Source organism: Erpetoichthys calabaricus, chromosome 2 (genome assembly GCF_900747795.2).
Source record: "Erpetoichthys calabaricus chromosome 2, fErpCal1.3, whole genome shotgun sequence".
Taxonomy (NCBI): Eukaryota; Metazoa; Chordata; class Cladistia; order Polypteriformes; family Polypteridae; genus Erpetoichthys; species Erpetoichthys calabaricus.
This window is the reverse complement of record NC_041395.2, coordinates 72,179,884-72,198,974: the sequence shown is the minus strand read 5'-3', so window position 1 is coordinate 72,198,974 and position 19,091 is coordinate 72,179,884. Positions and strand designations below refer to the sequence as shown.

The 19,091-nt window shown below is 43.8% G+C and overlaps 1 protein-coding gene across 1 annotated transcript in view; it reads left to right on the top strand.

The window, feature by feature from the left end:
* Positions 1 to 18,584, top strand: part of LOC114645964 (NADH-cytochrome b5 reductase 2) — a 66,200-nt gene extending 47,616 nt beyond the window's left edge. The window contains exons 7-9 of the mRNA XM_028793909.2: positions 2,539 to 2,624; positions 5,788 to 5,887; positions 17,999 to 18,584. Coding sequence (XP_028649742.1) covers positions 2,539 to 2,624; positions 5,788 to 5,887; positions 17,999 to 18,171 — 359 coding nt within the window. The 3' untranslated portion in view covers positions 18,172 to 18,584. The remainder of the gene's footprint in view (positions 1 to 2,538; positions 2,625 to 5,787; positions 5,888 to 17,998) is intronic.
* The last annotated feature ends 507 nt before the right edge of the window (positions 18,585 to 19,091 follow it).

Here is a 19,091-nt window from a genome sequence, read left to right as displayed (position 1 = left end):
ACAGTTACAATATTGCACAACCTGCGCCACTTTATAAAGCGTGTATGATGACGATATCATTTTTAAGATGAAATGCAGAAAAATGTTGATTATATTATACAGATAAAACTTTAACTTCATTTAAATAATCTGTATTGTTAATAAATAAACATGTGAGGACACGGTGCCGCAGCACTAGCTAGTTCATGGATTGCTCCTGCCTTGTGTTGTATTCTTGCTGGTGCTGATGCGACACTGGAAGGATAAATGGATAGAATAATTAAACATGTACTACGAAGATATTTCAATGTTCCTTAAAAGTTTTGAAGAATCGCTGTTCTAAGCTTACCTATGGCTTAACGTCTATTACAGAGCCGATTGTGTGGCGATTGGGTATTTGGATAAAGAAAAGTACAGACAGGAATTGGAGGTTAGTACTTCTGAAAGAGACAGTACTTCTGTAAAAAATTATTTCATCGAAGGTCGCGCATGGCGCAGCAAGCCTCTTGTGTGAGATATGAACAAGCACTGCACCGGATATACCGTAAGACCCCATTAACCTGGACATGCCACCACAAATGTATTCAAATTCAAATACAGACTGAATTTTCTACCTCATTGTTTCTCAGCAGCCGTCACGTCATTAAGTCCATTTGGGTAGTGAGACCAGCTATGTTATATGGGTTGGAGACATTGGCACTGACCAGAAAGCAGGAGACAGAGCTGGAGGTGGCAGAGTTAAAGATGCTAAGATTTGCACTGGGTGTGACGAGGATGGATAGGATTAGAAATGAGGACATTAGAGGGTCAGCTCAAGTTGGATGGTTGGGAGTCAGCGAGGCGAGATTGTGTTGGTTTGGACATGTGCAGAGGAGAGATGCTGGGTATATTGGGAGAAGGATGTTAAGGATAGAGCTGCCAGGCAAGAGAAAAAGAGGAAGACCTAAGAGAAGGTTTATGGATGTGGCGAGAGAGGACATGCAGATGATGGGTGTAACAGAACAAGATGCAGAGGACAGGAAGGCATGGAAGAAGATGATCCGCTGTGGCAACCCCTAACGGGAGCAGCTGAAAGAAGAAGATCAGTCACACCAGCACATTGCACCTTACAGTACATACAGTATGTATTCTATTCTGTTACATTTACACACAGTTCAGGACTTGTTTAAAATTGAATTGCTTTGGATACATACTTTTTTCCCCTATATATTGTATCACTTTAGTTCTACCCTTTTAAGTTTCTTTTTATGAATTTAATTCCTTCTTTCTTTTTTATATAAATTGAATTTAAATCACCTATTTGTTAACTTATAGTGGGTAGAGTGGTGGATCTGAGGCTAGGGGTCTGCACTGGTAATCAGAAGGTTGTTGGTTCGAATCCCATAAACGCCAAAAGTGACTCTACTCCATTTGGCCATTGAGCAAGGCCCTTAACCTACAATTGCTCAGTCCTGGGTGTGACGTTAATCTGCATCCAGCCCTGCAAGGAGGTCCTCCAATGTACAGGGAAAACGTGGGGGTTTGTGGCAGAACTGGCACTCCAGCCAACATGAAAAACCTCATACTGGTTCCATTTCATCTGAACTAGTGTGGTGCTGAGGTGTCATCCGTTATATGGCTGCACTCAGGTCCTAATCTGGGATCCTGAGGTGGTTTATCATGTGGTGGCTACTGCAATGCTCCTAATCTAACTTATAGCACAGTCTCATGAGCTGATTTAGGGCACATGTTGTACTTATATGACTGTGTATGTGACAAATAAAGAATCTTGAATCAGACCAGTGTGTATGCTTGTCAACCAATACATTTTAAACAAAAAAAAGTGTGACTTAGTGTTTTATATGGGCCTTTGTACCCGAAAGTGGGCTGTCTGCACTTACAATCTGATAATGGTGCGAGAGTCTGCTGATCTTCCTTCTGAAAGCTCCTTTGACTCCTTCTTATTACTGTTTCTTTCCCAAGCTGTGCGGAGGCCATGAGCAAAGCCAAAGCAATCCTAAACAACAGATAACAGCAAGAGCTTCTCCTCATTGTTCAGCTAAGGCTTTCCCTATTTGTATTTCACCCCACTCTGTCTAGGAGAGGTCCAGATGCAGTTCAGCGATCTCCGCACTTCCAAAGCAAGCCAGCAGGTGGCTCCACGTGATCTTCTCAGCCTAGTCGCTCTCCTCTGGACTTTCTCAGCACTGCTCTGTCTTTCTTGTAATGTGGAGACCAAAACTGTACCCAGTAGTCCACGTGAGGTCTCACCAGTTATTTCGAGCATTGCAGGTCACAGAAGACAGAGAACTGCTGTGTGCATGTGCAGTATACACAGTGTATGTCCAGTGTATATGATAATTGTAACAATTCAGGGACATAAATAAATATGGAAACATTTAAGGAAATGTGGTGTGAGAACATCTGTATAAATATGCTTTAAAATAAAGCTCTATAGTGCATCCCAAAAAAGAACAAGCAGTAAACCGGTACAAAGGATATGGAGATCAATGCAGAAATACACAAGTTAGTCCTTTTGAGTGGTTTGCTCTTTGCGTGACTTTATTCTTTTTTTTTCAGGTATCACGCCAATGCTACAACTGATACGTCACATAACATCTGATCCCGAGGATAATACAGTTTGCCATCTTGTCTTTGCTAACCAGGTGGGTACGGAGCATTCTGTGCATTTGATACTCCAAGAACATTCTTGTTTATCTGTCCGTCCACTTCAAACTATTTCCAGGACCAGTGCCCGGCCAAAACAACTAGAGAAAGACAGTCTGAGCACACAGAGCCATACTGGGCCTGTTGTTAGTGGCCATTAAATCTAACAGGCCAGTCTTTGGGATGTGGGAAGAGCCAGACGTCCCTCGAGAAAATCTACTTAAACATTAAGAGAATTTTAAACTTCACAAACACGGGAACAGGGCTGGAATTTGAACTACGGTCTCTTGAGCCGTGTGGTGGTAACCAATGTGCTGTCACCCTACCCAGGATTCTTGTTTGTTACACTTGTTTCTAACTGTTTGTGGGAAAAACAAAGTCTTTGTATATTATGTAAAAGTAAGTGTATGAAGGCACAGAAGTGAGCATTGCCCTCTTATAGATCCGAGACATTGAATTTGAATTCCCACACCTGGAGTTTACATCTTAGTGGGTTTTCCAGTCACGTCCCCAAGCTGGTTAGGCTGATTGTTAATTCATGTTGGCCCGGTGGGTCCGTGTATGAGTGGGCCCTGCGATGGACTCCATCCTTGGGCCTGAAGCAGATGGCGGGTGCCTGCCAGGTTAGTGTCCGGCCTTTCATGAAGCTGAGTTGGATTAAGTGGTTTGAGAGTGGTATGGTTTTCAGTGCTGTGCACATAACTGTATACATAAACGTGTTGCATGTTGGTTGAATTTCATTGTACAGTACATGTGACAGTACTATTACTGCTAGAATATCAGTGAATGAATGATAGATGCTAAAACTATGTAATATATTGTACATATGTCACATACCATAGGTGGATATTTGGTTAGTTCTCACCTGGGTTCACTTCATGAGAATTCATTGCAAGTGTCCATCATTCCATTAAGCATCGATCCTTTATCTAAACACTTTACTACAGTGCAGAGGGTGTCATGGCAACTTTAATTAATTAGTTAGCTAATTAATGACATTTATATAATTCTTTTCTAACCATTTAAAACATTTTACATAGAAAATGGAGTGCCACTTCAACCAGTTTTTGGATGATGTGATGGCAGCCATTACTGCACAAGTATACTCACTACACAATAGCTATTAGATGGTGAAGGGGTGATAGATAGATAGATAGATAGATAGATAGATAGATAGATAGATAGATAGATAGATAGATAGAACGTTATGTGTCACCAGGGGGAAATTTGACTTTTACAGAAGCTCTTAAAATAAATAAATACATAAATAGCTAGCGTGACAGAAAGGGGGCACCACCAAGCCCCAGACCCTGCACACAACCAACACAATTCCAGTCTCAGGTTCAGAACCGAGGTTTTTATTATCAAAATACCTCACAAAGGTTTCTCCAAATGGTTGCCCAATCACAATTACAAACAATTTCCTTCCTTCCTTTCTTCTATTTTCTCTCCATCCCCCTTGCTCCAGCGAGTGTTGCCTTCCTTCCTCCTAACTCTGACCCCTCTGGAGAAGGCTGGACCGCTTCCTTTTATGATGGACCAGGGAGTACTCCCAATGCCAGGGCATAGCCCAATGGACGCACTTCTGGGTCAAGTAGAAGCCCATGGGACTCAGCAGGGCTGATTCTCTGCATTACAACTCCCATCATGCCCTCAGGTGTCCACATGATTACTGAGGTCCTGGGATGCTGCCTTCTAGCAGATTGAAGATAAACATAATCAGAAATAGGAGCCTTGCCCCATTGCTCCTTGGTTTTGTTCTCCCATCCGGGTGGAGGTCCTGTACCCATCCCAGACAGGATGCTAGTCCATCGTTGTCCTTCCATTGTAGCCTTCCTTCTCAGTAAGGGCCCCTCTTTTCTCCGTGGTGGGATGCCAGATAATCCTTCCTGGCACTTGCAATAGATAAATAAAATATATATACACACAGACACCCGATGGTCTGAACGCACACCAGAATGACTAAAATGTAAGAGAATAAAAAAACATTTGACTTTGCAGTCATAGTGAGGCATTATGAAAGCATATCTCTGTTGGTATAAAGATAGTAATTTTAGAGACGGGGATGATTAGGGAGCCGGAATAACCAGGCCATGATGGGTAATTTAGCCAGGATCTCGAGGTACACCCTACTCTTTACGACGTGGGAGAGTCAGGACCTCGGTTTCACATCTCTTCTGAAGGACAGCACCATTTTTACTGCACTGGAGCATTGGGATCCACACACAGGGTAAGCACCCCCTGATGGCCTCACCAACACCTCTTCCAGCAGCCACCCAAGCTTTCCCCAGTTGGTCTTCCATCTACGTACTGTCTGGGCCCAAACGTGTGTTATGGCTGCATTGAGGGTCACACAGGACAGGCCACACTCGCACTATCTCATGACTAGTCCGTTTACCTAATGCACATGTTACAGAGACAGGAGGAACAGACAGCTGCCACGTAGACCTTAACTGGGACAGCACTGACCCCACACCACTGTGCTGCCGTCATTTCAGCCGTGATACGTCTCAGGATGCCTGACACCACCTACACTGTGTCACTTACAGTATAAATGGAATAAAAGAAAACTGGTGGAAAGGGCTTGTGGCATTCTGATAAGCCTTGAAGCGCCTTTGAACAATAAGCCATTGTGGTGTTCAACACTACTAAACCGCCTACAGCTACATTATGCCAGTCTGTGGGTCGACTCCATTCAAAAGGGAAATAAAGACAAGCATTATGTGGGATGGCAGGCAAGCCCGGTGACTAATGGCCGGTTTTTACTATGGGCTGTTATCTCACAGTCTACTTGTGTATTTGATATATTGTGCTTGAACGTCACTAAAAAAACACTAAAGTCATAATAAATGGCGGAGTGGTGGCTCTGTGGCTAAGGATCTGCCCTGGCACCTGGGAGGTTGCCCATTCAAATCTCATTACTGCCTACTCCACTAGGCCCTTGAGCAGGGCCTGTAACCAGAAAATTGCTCCAGAGGTGCTGCACAATGGCTGACCCTGGGCTCAGACCACCAGAGGTCTTGCAAAAAGACAATTTCCCCTCAAGGATTAACAAAGTGTATCAAAGTCCAACAATGCTAGAAGCCTTTGAAGAGTTCTGGATACCCTAATTAATCTGACAAAGGGCAGTTCATTATTTACCTGTTTTTCACTTTTTTAAAGACTGAAAAGGATATCCTTTTAAGAAGCGAATTGGAGCACATAGCCAAGGAGCACCCTGACCAGTTCAAACTGTGGTACACGCTGGACAAGCCACCTCAAGGTAAGCAGGGCTGTGACAGTGGGGACACTTCACGGGTGATTATTGTGTCACAGGGCAGGGCAGGGCAGGGCAGGGCAGGGCAGGGCAGGGCAGGGCATAGCCTTGTTTCTTGACCCCAGCATTGATTTCGATTTTGTTTAGGGAGGGCACATCTGTGTGGTGATAATGTAAATAAGCTTGGTAATCCAGTAGAGGGCAGTAGAGTACACGTGATGAAGAAGCCTTAGCAGTGGGGCAGTTGAGGCCAATACTTGCGTAGAGTAGCATTTAGTTGGGATGTTTTGCTATTGTTTAGAATTGTAATAAAGTTCACTTACAGAACCCACAGTTTGTTCTCATTGAGGTAAACAAATGGCACATCTACTATATAATAAAAGACCAAGGTCTGTGTGTCCAGTCCCTCAGAGCAATCGGATTGGCTAGTTTGGCTTTGGTGTGATTGGTCAGAGTGTGAGATGCACGAGGAGGAGTAAAGGCGCACCAGGCATGCTCAGAGAGTTGGCCTCATAGATGGAAAATATAAAACCAGACAGGAGGTGAGAAAGGCACCTCAAAAATAATGACAGAGTCTGAGAAGTGGGCTATACGGGAGCGCCGGTGGAGAGACGTTCAGTTGCACGCGCATACAGAGGCAAGTAAACGTGTGGCAAGAGATAGCAAATGTTTTTTAATTATTCTATTATCTGTCTTCAACAGGTACTGTGGCTAGTTTTTATAATAAAATACAGTGATCCCTCGCTATATCGCGCTTCGCCTTTCGTGGCTTCACTCCCTCGCGGATTTTATATGTAAGCATATTTAAATATATATCGTGGATTTTTTGCTGGTTTGCGGATTTCTGCGGAAAATGGGTCTTTTAATTTCTGGTACATGCTTCCTCAGTTGGTTTGCCCAGTTGATTTCATACAAGGGACGCTATTGGCAGATGGCTGAGAAGCTAGATTGCTTACTCTTCTCTCTCTCTTGCGCTGACTTTCTCTGATCCTGACGTATGGGGATTGAGCAGGGGGGCTGTTCGCACACCTAGACGATACGCACGCTCGTCTAAAAATGCTGAAAGATTATCTTCACGTTGCTATCTTTTGTGCAGCTGCTTCCTGAAACGACATGCTGCACGGTGCTTCGCATACTTAAAAGCTCGAAGGGCACGTATTGATTTTTGACTGAAAAACAAACTCTGTCTCTCTCTATCTCTCTCTCTCTCTCTCTCTCTGCTCCTGACGGAGGGGGTGTGAGCTGCCGCCTTCAACAGCTTTGTGCCGCGGTGCTTCGCATACTTAAAAGCAAACAGCCCTATTGATTTGTTTGCTAGAGATTGTTTTCTCTATCTATGTGACATTCTGTGCTCCTGACACGCACTCCTTTGAAGAGGAAGATATGTTTGCATTCTTTTAATTGTGAGACAGAACTGTCATCTCTGTCTTGTCATGGAGCACAGTTTAAACTTTTGAAAAAGAGACAAATGTTTGTTTGCAGTGTTTGAATAACGTTCCTGTCTCTCTACAACCTCCTGTGTTTCTGCGCAAATCTGTGACCCAAGCATGACAATATAAAAATAACCATATAAACATATGGTTTCTACTTCGCAGATTTTCTTATTTCGCGGGTGGCTCTGGAACGCAACCCCCACGATGGAGGAGGGATTACTGTACTAATAAGGTAGCTATTAGCCGTAACAACTGACCAGGATCAGCAGTGGGAAAAGCACCGTGCAGAATTCATTTCACTTACAGTGCGGCCTCAAAATCACGACACCACCAGTCACGACTCAAATGAAGATTTTGTACTTGGCTTGCATTAATCAGGTCAGGCGGTGCTGGGAAAACCTCACTGGAAGCTGAGCAGAATGACTGCCACTGCAGGGGTCAGGACCCCCGCTGTCTCTCCCTGTCTGTTAGCTGAGTGCTTCAGCTGTTATCTCCTCCAGGTGCTTTGGGGACGTGCAGTGGTTTGATGGGTGGGTGTTTATGGGGTTGGTGGCTGCAATTCCTACTTCTCAGTATCAAACAGGTCAGAGGTGGTGTCTGGGGTCCAGGGATTGTGGGGTTTTCACGTGTCAGTCAGGGCTTAGTGACACTATTTTTAATATTAAGATAATATTGTTTGGGTACAATAAACTAATATGGCAGAGCCCAAGGAGTACATTCTCACAGAATGATGCAGCGTAATAGTGAAAGCAATAATGCAAAATTGTACAATATATCAGGTATGAACGCTGCAAGCAAAGAAATAAAATAATAATAATAAAAATGCTGTATCTAGAAGAATAATATTTTATAAACTGGTTATATCTGTAAGTACAAAGCCTCTTAACTATCCCAACCACAGCGGAGCCCTAAATGGTGATTGAATGTCATTTCTGCCTTCATTGGCTTAACACAAAGCACACTGAATATGAGGTGGTCCTGTGTGCCACTTGTTGGCCCGCTTGCCCCCATGTGCTCTCCATTTCCTGAGCTTTTGTTGTTTCTCTTTATGCTTCTCTGCCCCCCAAACACCAGTCACTCTTAAACCGTTTGTGTTCTCGCCTCAACTTACGTCTCAACTGCAAGCTCACTGCTAAATCGCTTTGATGAACCCTTAACTACTCGCGCTGGTGTATTCTGTACGCACATCTCAGTTATTAGCTACCCCAACTCTGCAAATGTGTGTTTCTATGTGTTGTTTTTATTCTGAGTAGCAGAACAACTATTCACATGCCTAGATGATTTGGACCATTAAGGTAATTCATGCTGGTGTATTTTGTATACGAGTCCCGGTTATTTCTGTCCAACGTCCTTTTATTTGAACCCAACGGCATCATCCCCTATCTGTCCTCAGCTTAGTTCACTACAAGTGTAGTGTCGCAATGGTTACCCTCCTTGTATGCCCCAGCATTGGATGGATGCACAGTCACAAGTTCCATAAAGTGCATTTGGTACACCACGTAGGTACTTATGTATGTATGACAACAATGCGATGTTCTTCTTGCAATGACTTTGTCTGCAAAGAACATTCAGCCACTGAAGTGAAATATTATACATGTGCAAATCCTGCAGTGGACGACTGGTGACGAATGAGCACTGGAGAAGTGGATCAGGTTTATTTTCAGATAGTCCTAGACTGTGTCATACTATTCAGTAATTTGGTATTAAATTACATTAAAAAACATGTACAATTTAAAATTACTGCAATATTTTATATTACAACCTCACAGCGTGCATATAAATAGCCATTTTAACACTGTTGCATAAAGTACACCATGCAAGTACTTACAGTATGAGATGAGAAATGGGTCAAGTAGGGTTAACCAACTCAAATGACAGAAAATTATTAAATTTATGAAAGAATTATGCCAAGTTCAAACTGTTTTAAATCAGGTCTTTAATAAGGATAAGAGAGCCCAGAGTGTAAATTTTGCACAAATGTTATAAAGCACATCTTCACACAGAGAACTATGGATATGTTAAAAAAATCTCTCTGAGTAGTGTAGGAGGACCCTCAATTTTCAGCTTGGCACCATCTGAAAAAGTGTTAGGCGAATAGGAATTGTCAAGCTATGTTGGGCTAAATGCCAGATGGGATGTCATCTTCTGTTCGTAATTAAATCCCACATGTGGCCATTAGGGGCTCCTTGAGCACTGTTACTTGCTTAACGTCCTTGGTGTTAACCCCATGAGTCTCTCAGGCTCAGAATTCGAAGTAAATACGGTTAATCTCAAGTAATACTCCGCTTAGATGATTTTGATGACATATGATACGTTAGGCCTGGGTAACACTCAGGACAGTATTCTGCTGCCATCTTGTAAATGAAATAACATCATACTGCAAAAAAATCATTCCTTTTTCTATGAATTCTGCCCCTCTGTGATATCTCATCAATATTCATGAGTGGGGTGGAGCCTTTGACAAAAAAACGCAATGGTGTGCAAACAAAAGGCAGCAAAGCCAGTTTTAGAATAAATAAAGCGAACCATCAGTTGAATCAGACGATAGTGATAACAACGTGATTTGGTCTTCAGACATTGACACAGATAGTGAAACTGACCCGTATGACACTGCCGAGATATACCTGGTGACTTCAGTCATGTAACGCTGCTGCAGGGTGCAGTATCCACGTGACAAAAAGGCAAAATGATTGTGATCAAGTAGAAGGACAGGGAGGCTGCTCACAATGCAGCAACTGTCAATGTTTATGTCAGGGGGAGTCACTAAGCCTTCGCTGTGCTAGCATGCAATAGCACAAGGGGCACATTGATTGTGGGGATGAGATGCTGCCATTCTACCCTCTCAAGAGCAGCAACAGCAAAAATATTATAAGAGAAGTGCAAAAAGAAGCACAATTCTACTCTCCCGATTGTGACATTGGGTTGTGTGTTGACGACCGTCTCAAAATATGTCACACAAATCCTGTGTACAAAATCCGCATCATTGCAGCAGTGGACACACGACATGCCTTTCCTACTGTATTTATGTTGACATTTGATATTTATATGTTTCTGTTACACATAGTAACATTTTTTTAAACACTTTTGGCTCATTGTTCTGAGGAGGCTACATGGCCAGACCCAGTACATTTACTGGACTGCCTTCTCCACTACCCCAGGCATTCTGGTTAAAATTGTGGTCAGGTCTCCAGCGTTGTCTGTGCTACTCACTCTTTTACTGATCGTTTGTCAAGTGTGTTTATGGATATCAGTGTTCTTAGGTGGTTAACTTTTACAGTTAGCCTGTTCCACTTGTCATTGTGTTGAAGAGCTTTGACACTTCACTCAGACTGAGCTACATACTGAAGAAGCGCTTCCCACTAAAGACATGGCAACACAAAGAGGAAATCACAGCAAATGAACTGATCGAGCCAAGCCACGACTGAACAGAATGAAGCGTGATTTTTTTCAATGGCTGATGGACATGCTCATTTTCAGAATGTGATAACAGGTTGGTGCTTTTGAGAAAGTAAAAGTAATTAGTAATTTTTAGTTTTTTGTTGGTAGAAATTTATTCAGACCCACTGTATGTCGAGACTTTGATGCTATTGGAGAGTCAAGACTTTTGGCTAGTTAATCCATTCATGAAACTGCTGTAATTCCCGGGAAAACAGGAATGGCCAAGCTCGCATATATAGCGCGTAAAAGTGTAAAAATCGATCAAGAAATAACAAGAGTTGTAATTGAAAATAATTAAGTGGCACGGTTTTGTGGCCCACGGTGTAGTGTGTTGCCAATTAATTCAGTCAACAACAGACAGCAGCAGGCTGACTGAGCACAGTGGACTGTGAGGTGTCTGCACTCTGCAGCTCATGAATGCCGGGACGGGGCAGAGTTCATTGACGTCTGTGCTGTTGACAGCTTTGAACAGCAACTTGAAATTGCAATGCGTCAGTCTGTTACATCCGCATTATCTGTGCCAAGAAACTTGCCATCACAGAATGATGACAAGAAACTGGATGCATCAGTAAAAGCTGAAATGGCGGTGTTTCAGCGCAACGGCAAGCGCGGGCGTTGTTTAGAACAAGTGTATCAGTATCTGATGATTGTGCTGCCTACTTCAGTGGAGGTAGAGCGTGCTTTCTCAGCGGCTGGCGTACTTCTGCACAAAGGTGCGCTCTCACCTGGACGACCGCATGCTGGACACGTTAATAATAATAATAATAATTCATTACATTTATATAGCACTTTTCTCAGTACTCAAAGCGCTATCCACACAGGGAGGAACCGGGAAGCGAACCCACAATCTTCCAGTCTCCTTACTGCAAAGCAGCAGCACCATCACTGCGCCACCTGTGAGGACGTTGTGCTTTCTAAGCTCTTATTACCCCAACTAAAGATACATGTACTTATATGACAGCATGAACTGCTTGTAGATAAGGTTAGTCTTTTATTTGTGTCAATATATTGCAGTAGTTTTATTAAAAATAAGTTTCACTCATTCTAAAACCATTCACATATGAAATACCCGTGCACTGTGTCATTCCTGGGAGCCCGGGATTCCTGGGAATGACATGTGGGAATGGATTCCCTACTTTCGGCAGTTGTTAGCTTTGAATGAATCAACGTTAATCCACCTTTGTAACACTGCAGAGTACGGCTTTAATACGGAGTTCTGCTGCACTCTCTTTTACACCAGCACCACCAAGGACTGTATGTAGCGTGTTCAACAGTAAGCAGCTCAAGTGAGCTAATAATATAAAAAATACAAATGTTGTACACAGAAAAGTACTTTGTTACATAGTACTTCTGATATATCTGATTAAAGAATGGCCTACAACTGAGGCCTATTGACTTAGAAAATGTCACGGATGAAGCCATGTAACCTGGGTTGGCTTCCCCGGTCCTCCCTGCGTGGAGTTTGCATGTTCTCCCCGCGTCTGCGTGGGTTTCCTCCGGGTGCTCCGGTTTCCTCCCACAGTCCAAAGACATGCAGATTAGGTGCATTGGCGATTCTAAATTGTCCCTAGTGTGTGCTTGGTGTGTGTGTGTGTGTGCCCGGCGGTGGGCTGGCGCCCTGTCCAGGGTTTGTTTCCTGCCTTGTTGGCTGGGATTGGCTCCAGCAGACCCCCGTGACCCTGTAGTTAGGATGTAGTGGGCTGGATAATAAATGGATGGATGGAAGCCATGTAACACAGCTAGTTTTGTTATAATGTGGAAATTCATGGTTGGCATTGAGAAGACCTAACGACACTTTTATTGGACATCAGCATGAAAAGAAGAAAAAGTGCAAAACAAAAAAAAAACAAACTCAACCAAAAGTCGAAAGTGGAGTCGTATAATGTGGAGCAGTTTGTATCTGTCAGTCTGGTGAATGAAATGCCTGTCATACACCAAGAGTGGCGTTTGCGTGTGGCAAATGGAGCAACTGCCCCAGGACCCATGCCTAAGGGGGCCCCGCTTTTGAACTCTGCGTGTCCTGTTCGAGCAGATTTGTCAAGTTTTATTCTCCAGTTATATTTTGATAAAGTTTGCTTGTTATCTTGCAAAAATGTACTGTAATGAGAAAATCTGGTGTATGTTAACATTCTTTTATTAAATTCGGGTGCAAGTTTATACAGTTAACACATACCAGTAACAGCATTTGATGTAACCAGCCCCGCGTGGGGTTGGTCAGCCGTAGGCCCCGCACACCCCTAAGGCCACCTCTGTCAAGCACACACCACTGTGGAAAGGCTGCCTTCACACTTGAGCTGGCCTGAAGTTTGGGATGACGCACCTTACAATTTGATTGGACGCTAGCGTCACTGGTACTCAGCAGCAAACTTTGCATTTCAGCAGGTTTTGCATTCAAATGTTGCTCGGCGCCCCTGTTTCTCCACATTTTAAACCCCTCTAGGCCATGACTCACGGTATTATTTAAATATTTCCCTTCTGCTTATGTAAACTACTGTGCCTTTTATTTAATGAAACAAAAGCCTGATCTCATGATTTCAGTGTTCATTAAATATCGTACGTTATTGTGAACACTACTAACATAAAGGCACATGGACGCTGTGCTCGGAATGCAGGAGAGGAAGGACAACAAAAGTAGAGGATAGAAAGAATTTTGAAGATACAAACCAGAAGGAGGATGACAAGCTTTTTTTCCTTTAATATAACATATATGATATACTGCACCCCCTCAGTGTGGGATAAGAGAAAAGACTGCTGGGCGTTGGCCTCCTAAAACAAATTTTCATGCAAATGGAAGAGCAGCAATACTCTAAAAAATGAACTTCAACCGGCACAATGTGGTTAAGAATCATATACCGAAGACATCAAATAACGAATGCCATTATTATTTTGGACCCTCTTAGGTCACCTCAGGGCTGGGTGGTCCAGAGCCTTTCTTTACCACTAAATGACTAGGAAGTTGAGAATACCGCATCTTTTTTTGTGATTCATTTTGTATTAAAATCAACAGGAAAGAGAAAAAGTTGGGATCAGGGGCCAGACTCATGGCAAGGAACTACCTGGGAGCGATACATATAAAGCACAAACCGAAATTGTATATCTTGATCATTTGGGCTCTTTGAAGTGGAAGATATAGCAAATGTATTTGCATTAAATAGGGAAACAAGAGGTAGAGCAAAAACTTGTGGGGAGAAAGAGCAAAGAGAGCCGAGTAAGGAGAGTCTTTTATTTCATATCTTGAAGTCTTTCCAACTTTAAGTATGGGCCTAGGTTAAGTAAATCAACTTAATGGGTAGTATGGAAAAGGGATAAGGAATACACTGGGTAAGCTGACTTGTCATGTTATGTCACTGCACCATCCTCACTTCGTGATGGTGGACTACACAGGTGGGTCAGTGCCATCCAGCATCTCTTGTCTCGATTAAAGACATGTCAGTCCACACTATGATGTTATCATACCAGCATATTCTTGACCTTCCACACCCTTTAATCCTTTCCACAAGACCTGTCTTCAGTGGAATCATGTGGCTGTTTCATGACATGCCTAAAGTACCTTAGCTTGCAGGTTTTCAGGTGGCTCAGCAGTTCACTTTCTGTTCCAGCCATCTTGTAGATCTGCTCAGTGGTTTTCGTCCATGAGCCTCTCTCAGCAAGTTTCTCATGCATTTGTTCTCCAAAGCATGGATATGTCTGTCTTCTTTTTTCTTCAATGTCCAGCCCTTGCATCCACCAAGGTTTTCATCAAGCTCAGTTTAGTGGTGGTGCTGGCTGACCAGTTTTTCCATTTTCTATTTAGCTATCACCAATATGCCCAGCCTGGACTTTTCACCACCTGCACATTCAGCATCATTTGTTACTCCCTGCAATGGACTGGCGCCCTGTCCAGGGTTTGTTCCTGTCTTGCGCCCATTGCTAGCTGGGATGAGCTCCAGCAGACCCCCGTGACCCTGCTCAAAACTAAAAAGGTTAGAAAGTGACTGACTGTTACTCTCCTGCCCAAAATACATAAGAGTCCACCTCCTCCAACCTTTCTCCATCCACCAAGATCCTACGTACCTCACGGGTATTTGATTCTTGTTGCATTGATCAACATATTATACTCGTTACAGCCCCCTCAACTCGCCCCACCAGCTCCTGTAGGCCTCCCGGTGATGTGGCCAATAGAACAATGTCATCAGCGTTCGTGGAGAAGCCAATGTTCTGCATTTGAAGACATTCTTGTTCATCCTGGTGCCAGAGTGAGGTGGCACATTTGGGTTTGGGTTGACTTTTCTGTGTACACGGGACAATACTATTTCTACTCCAGGAGAACATTTTGATAACTTTAGAATGCAAATTATACAGAGTGAGTCTAAATTAGGTTAACACTAATCGTACTGCTATGTATATACTTATCCAGTAATCCCCCGCTCTATCGCGCCCCCGGTTTATTGTGGAAAAATTCAATAAGCACATCCTACCTGTAGTGTACTTTGCAGCCAATTCATAACAAAGCATATGGTTTTCAGCAGACAGAGAGTTTCGCGTTACAGCACCCGGATGATTTCTTACAAAGCCCGTTATTGGCTGAAAGAGGAGACTCAACCAATCAGAGCAGATTTTATTCTCTTGGGCTCTGATTAGCTGCTGCTAACGTGGTGTAATCTCACAAGAACTGCGAGCGTTGGTCCCAGACGAATCGCGTATCGAGTACCTTGCTTGTGATCCGACTTTTCCGAGCAAACTTTTGTGAACTTTTCGTTTTGTTTTAAGCCCTACGATGGCTCCCAAGCGTCCTGCATCTTGTAAGCCTTCTGGTAGCAGTGAGCCTAAGCTCTAGAGGAAGACGTTGACCATACAGGAGAAGGTAAAACTGATGATGATTATTATTATTATGTTACTCATATCTTTAGCCTGACATCCGCATATCATACGTGTTTACAAAGTGTGTTTTAATAATTTTACATGTGTTTAAAGTGTGTGGGAGGGGAATTTTAAGGCTTAAACTATAAAAAAAAAATGTGGTCTTTCTATATCGCGGATTTTCACCTATCGCAGGTGGGTCTGGAACGTAACTTCTGCGATAGGCGGCGGATCACTGTATGCAATTTTTGTAGACAATTTATGTGCCACATATGGTACATGTGTTGAACATGATGGCGAACAGGTTGAGACATTCCTGCAAATCATCTTTCACATCTGAAGTATGTTTTATGAATAAATTGTTGACTGACCCTGTATTTGTATTCATTAAAATATCGATTGGTTCAAAATTATATTCAGTATTTTCAAACCCCACCAAAAACCCAGCCACAGCGGACGCACAAACCAGTGTGTTTCTTCATGCCAGTCCCAAGCCCGGATAAATGGGGAGGGTTACGTCAGGAAGGGCATCCGGTGTAAAATTTTGCCAGATCAACATGCGGACAACAATCCAGATTTCCAGACCGGATCAATCTACTGCAGGGGTGTGATGGCCAAAGCCGATGCTGACTAAGCAATGCACAAGGCGGAGAGCAACTTGGGAAGGCAGCCGGTCCATTCTACGGGGCACACTCACCCGGTGACCAGTGACAAATGTCTTTGGGATGTGGTGGTGTTGTAGACAAGGCCACACAGTCATGAGGAGAACATGCAGACACAAGCCACACAGATGGCGACCGACTGAGGGTGAGTTTTGAGTCCTGACCCTTGACGCTGCAGCAGTAAGAGCTTTTTTAAAATGTTAGGCTACAATTTTTATTTATGGGAAAAGCTATGTGAGTAAATTTCTTCTTCTTCTTCTTCTCCCATCTTTAGTGAGCGCAGAGCTCAGATGCCCTGATAAAACCCAAGAGCCGGCGCTCATTACTGCTTCATTCGATTAGCTCCGCTTACCGTGGCTGCTCTGGGCCACCTGTCCTTTCACCCAGTCGGCCATCCAGATCATCACTAATCGAATCCTGAGATGTCACTGTGCCTTCGGTGGGCTGAATGGTGATTGAGGGGCAGTGAGGTTATCAGCCCTGGACAGCTGTTTGTTGTCCTCACCAGATGGTGTGCCTCTATTTTTGACTGAAAGTGACTTTTTTTCTATGTAATAAAACATAAACTCTTGCCCCCTAATTCAGGTTTTCTTATCCTTTTACATTTATGAGACATGAAGCAAAATAGTTGAATTTCATTTTTAGCCTACTGTAGATAAACACTTTCTAACTAGAAGAATATCAACTAGGCACACAGTGGCTAAGTGATGATGATGGTGATGATGATGATGATTGAGGTGTAAATGGCCGCCTGGCCGCTGTCTGAGTGAACTTTGTGTGTTCTCCTCATGTCTGCACGGGTTTGGCTTTGGCTGTTCTGGTTCTCCTTCCACGTCTGCCAACTTAAGCAAGGTCATGGGGGGCTTCAGCTTGGGTACAACGCAGGAGTCAACCTTGGACAGGGTGCCAGTCCATCACAAGACCACCATGGAGTGGACAAGTGACTGAATGAGCACATCATTGGAAGGACAATGACATGGGGAAAATGAGCAAACCGCACAAAGTCAGCAACTGGGCCAGGGTTGAAGGCCAGGACAGAGCAGTGCTAACCAGTACGCCACGGTGCCCACCTTGTGCTCCTTGTTCTTACTAATTCAGCTGAGCTTTAAACAGTGCAAAAAGTAAAACGTGAAGATTTACTCAAAGAGAAATTTATTGAGCCTCCTTCTAATGTGAGGACATGCAGCCTTGACCTCAGAGCGCCATAACGGCTGCAGCAATTGTGGGTTTATTATCTTGATGCCATGTTTACTCACTCTTCTCATTGGCCGATTACCAGCGATGTACAGCTGAGCCCAGCTAACCCCCACAGCGGCCGTACTTGTGATTTGCCCAGGAAAGTGAAATTCATTCACCCGTGTGACCTGACAAGACCACAGGATGTGTGTGTGAATACAGGAGGCTTCTAGAATGATTAGGGGGTCTAGCAGGAGTGAAGACCCCAGCGGCATCCGCCACTCTTCTAAAGAATGAATGTCACGTCAGGGCAGACTTGCGTATTCTGATGTTGTATTAATGTGTGCACAGCAGAGGCAGGCGCTCCTGAGGGAAATGGCCGCTAAATAACAGAACAGTGAGGGGTCGTTCTTTGTTTAACAAATGCGGCCTTTCGTGGTGTAAGCCTTGGATGGTAGTGTTGGTGGGCCAAGGCTGTCCATGGGGAAGTGAGCCCCTTCTGTAAACCTTCAAGGGTAGCGAGGGTTTCAGACTGACCAGACTCCCTCTTTCTTTTGTGTGTCTCTTAGGTTGGAAGTACAGCTCTGGCTTCATCGACGCTGACATGATCCGGAATCACATGCCTTCTCCAGAGGAGGACGTCCTCATCGTCATGTGCGGCCCCCCACCGATGATTCAGTACGCCTGTCTTCCTAATTTGGACAAGCTGGGCTTTAAGCCTGATACTCGCTTCTCCTATTAACCCGAGAGAAAGGCGCTACATGACGCTGCATTTGTGAGATGGGTCCAGCTGCGGACCTCCGCAGCACCGCCGGACAGCCAACTGGATTGCAGGTTCTTGTCATTCGGTTCAGTTGACTTGAGTCAGATAAGCCCCCCATGGATCTTAACCATCGACGTATAAAATAAAGCGACAGCCCCCTCAGTGGAGTGGAGCTCTAGAGGTCCGCAGCTATTGCCGTTCACACAGTTCTAGTTTTGCGAGTTTCATTTTGTACTGTCAATTTGAAAAATGTTTACCGTTAAAAATATTAATGATGCAATGCTAATAAATAAAATGTATGCAAACCTACCCTAAAAATGATTGAAGACAAGTGAGAAAATGTGTTATTGTCTATTAATTCACACATAATAAAATTGTGTACTGTATATCTATTTCTGTGTTCAGTGTGATGAATGCAAATTTTGATAATACGTTTTTAAATAAAGTGATTTGTTGTGATGGCTAAACGTGGATGAAGTGTGTTTAAGTGTGCAAGGGGGACACAAATATAAAGAGCAGCCGAGACGGGAAGCGCCATGCAGATGTAGGAGAAGCCGCCATTTACTTTAAGAAGGTCCATCTGATGAAAGCGGATAGTCATCTGTGGGGAGACGCAGCCCACCTCGGCAGCCTGTGCCACGTCACAGTTGGGGGGGACAGCCAGTCACAGAGTCAGCTTAACATAACAAGCTGTTAATGTTAAGTTATTCTAATTATTAACATCCCACATTGGGGACGTGGGAGGAAAGCCGTATCACACTGGCGTAACAGTTCTCTTTAAAACGAACACAACATTCTCCGTCCTGCTTCATCCAGTTCAAGTTCACAGAGAGCTGGAACGTAAGCAGCGTCGGGGGCAAGGCAGGAACAAACTCCCGATGAGGTAGGTGCCAGTCCAT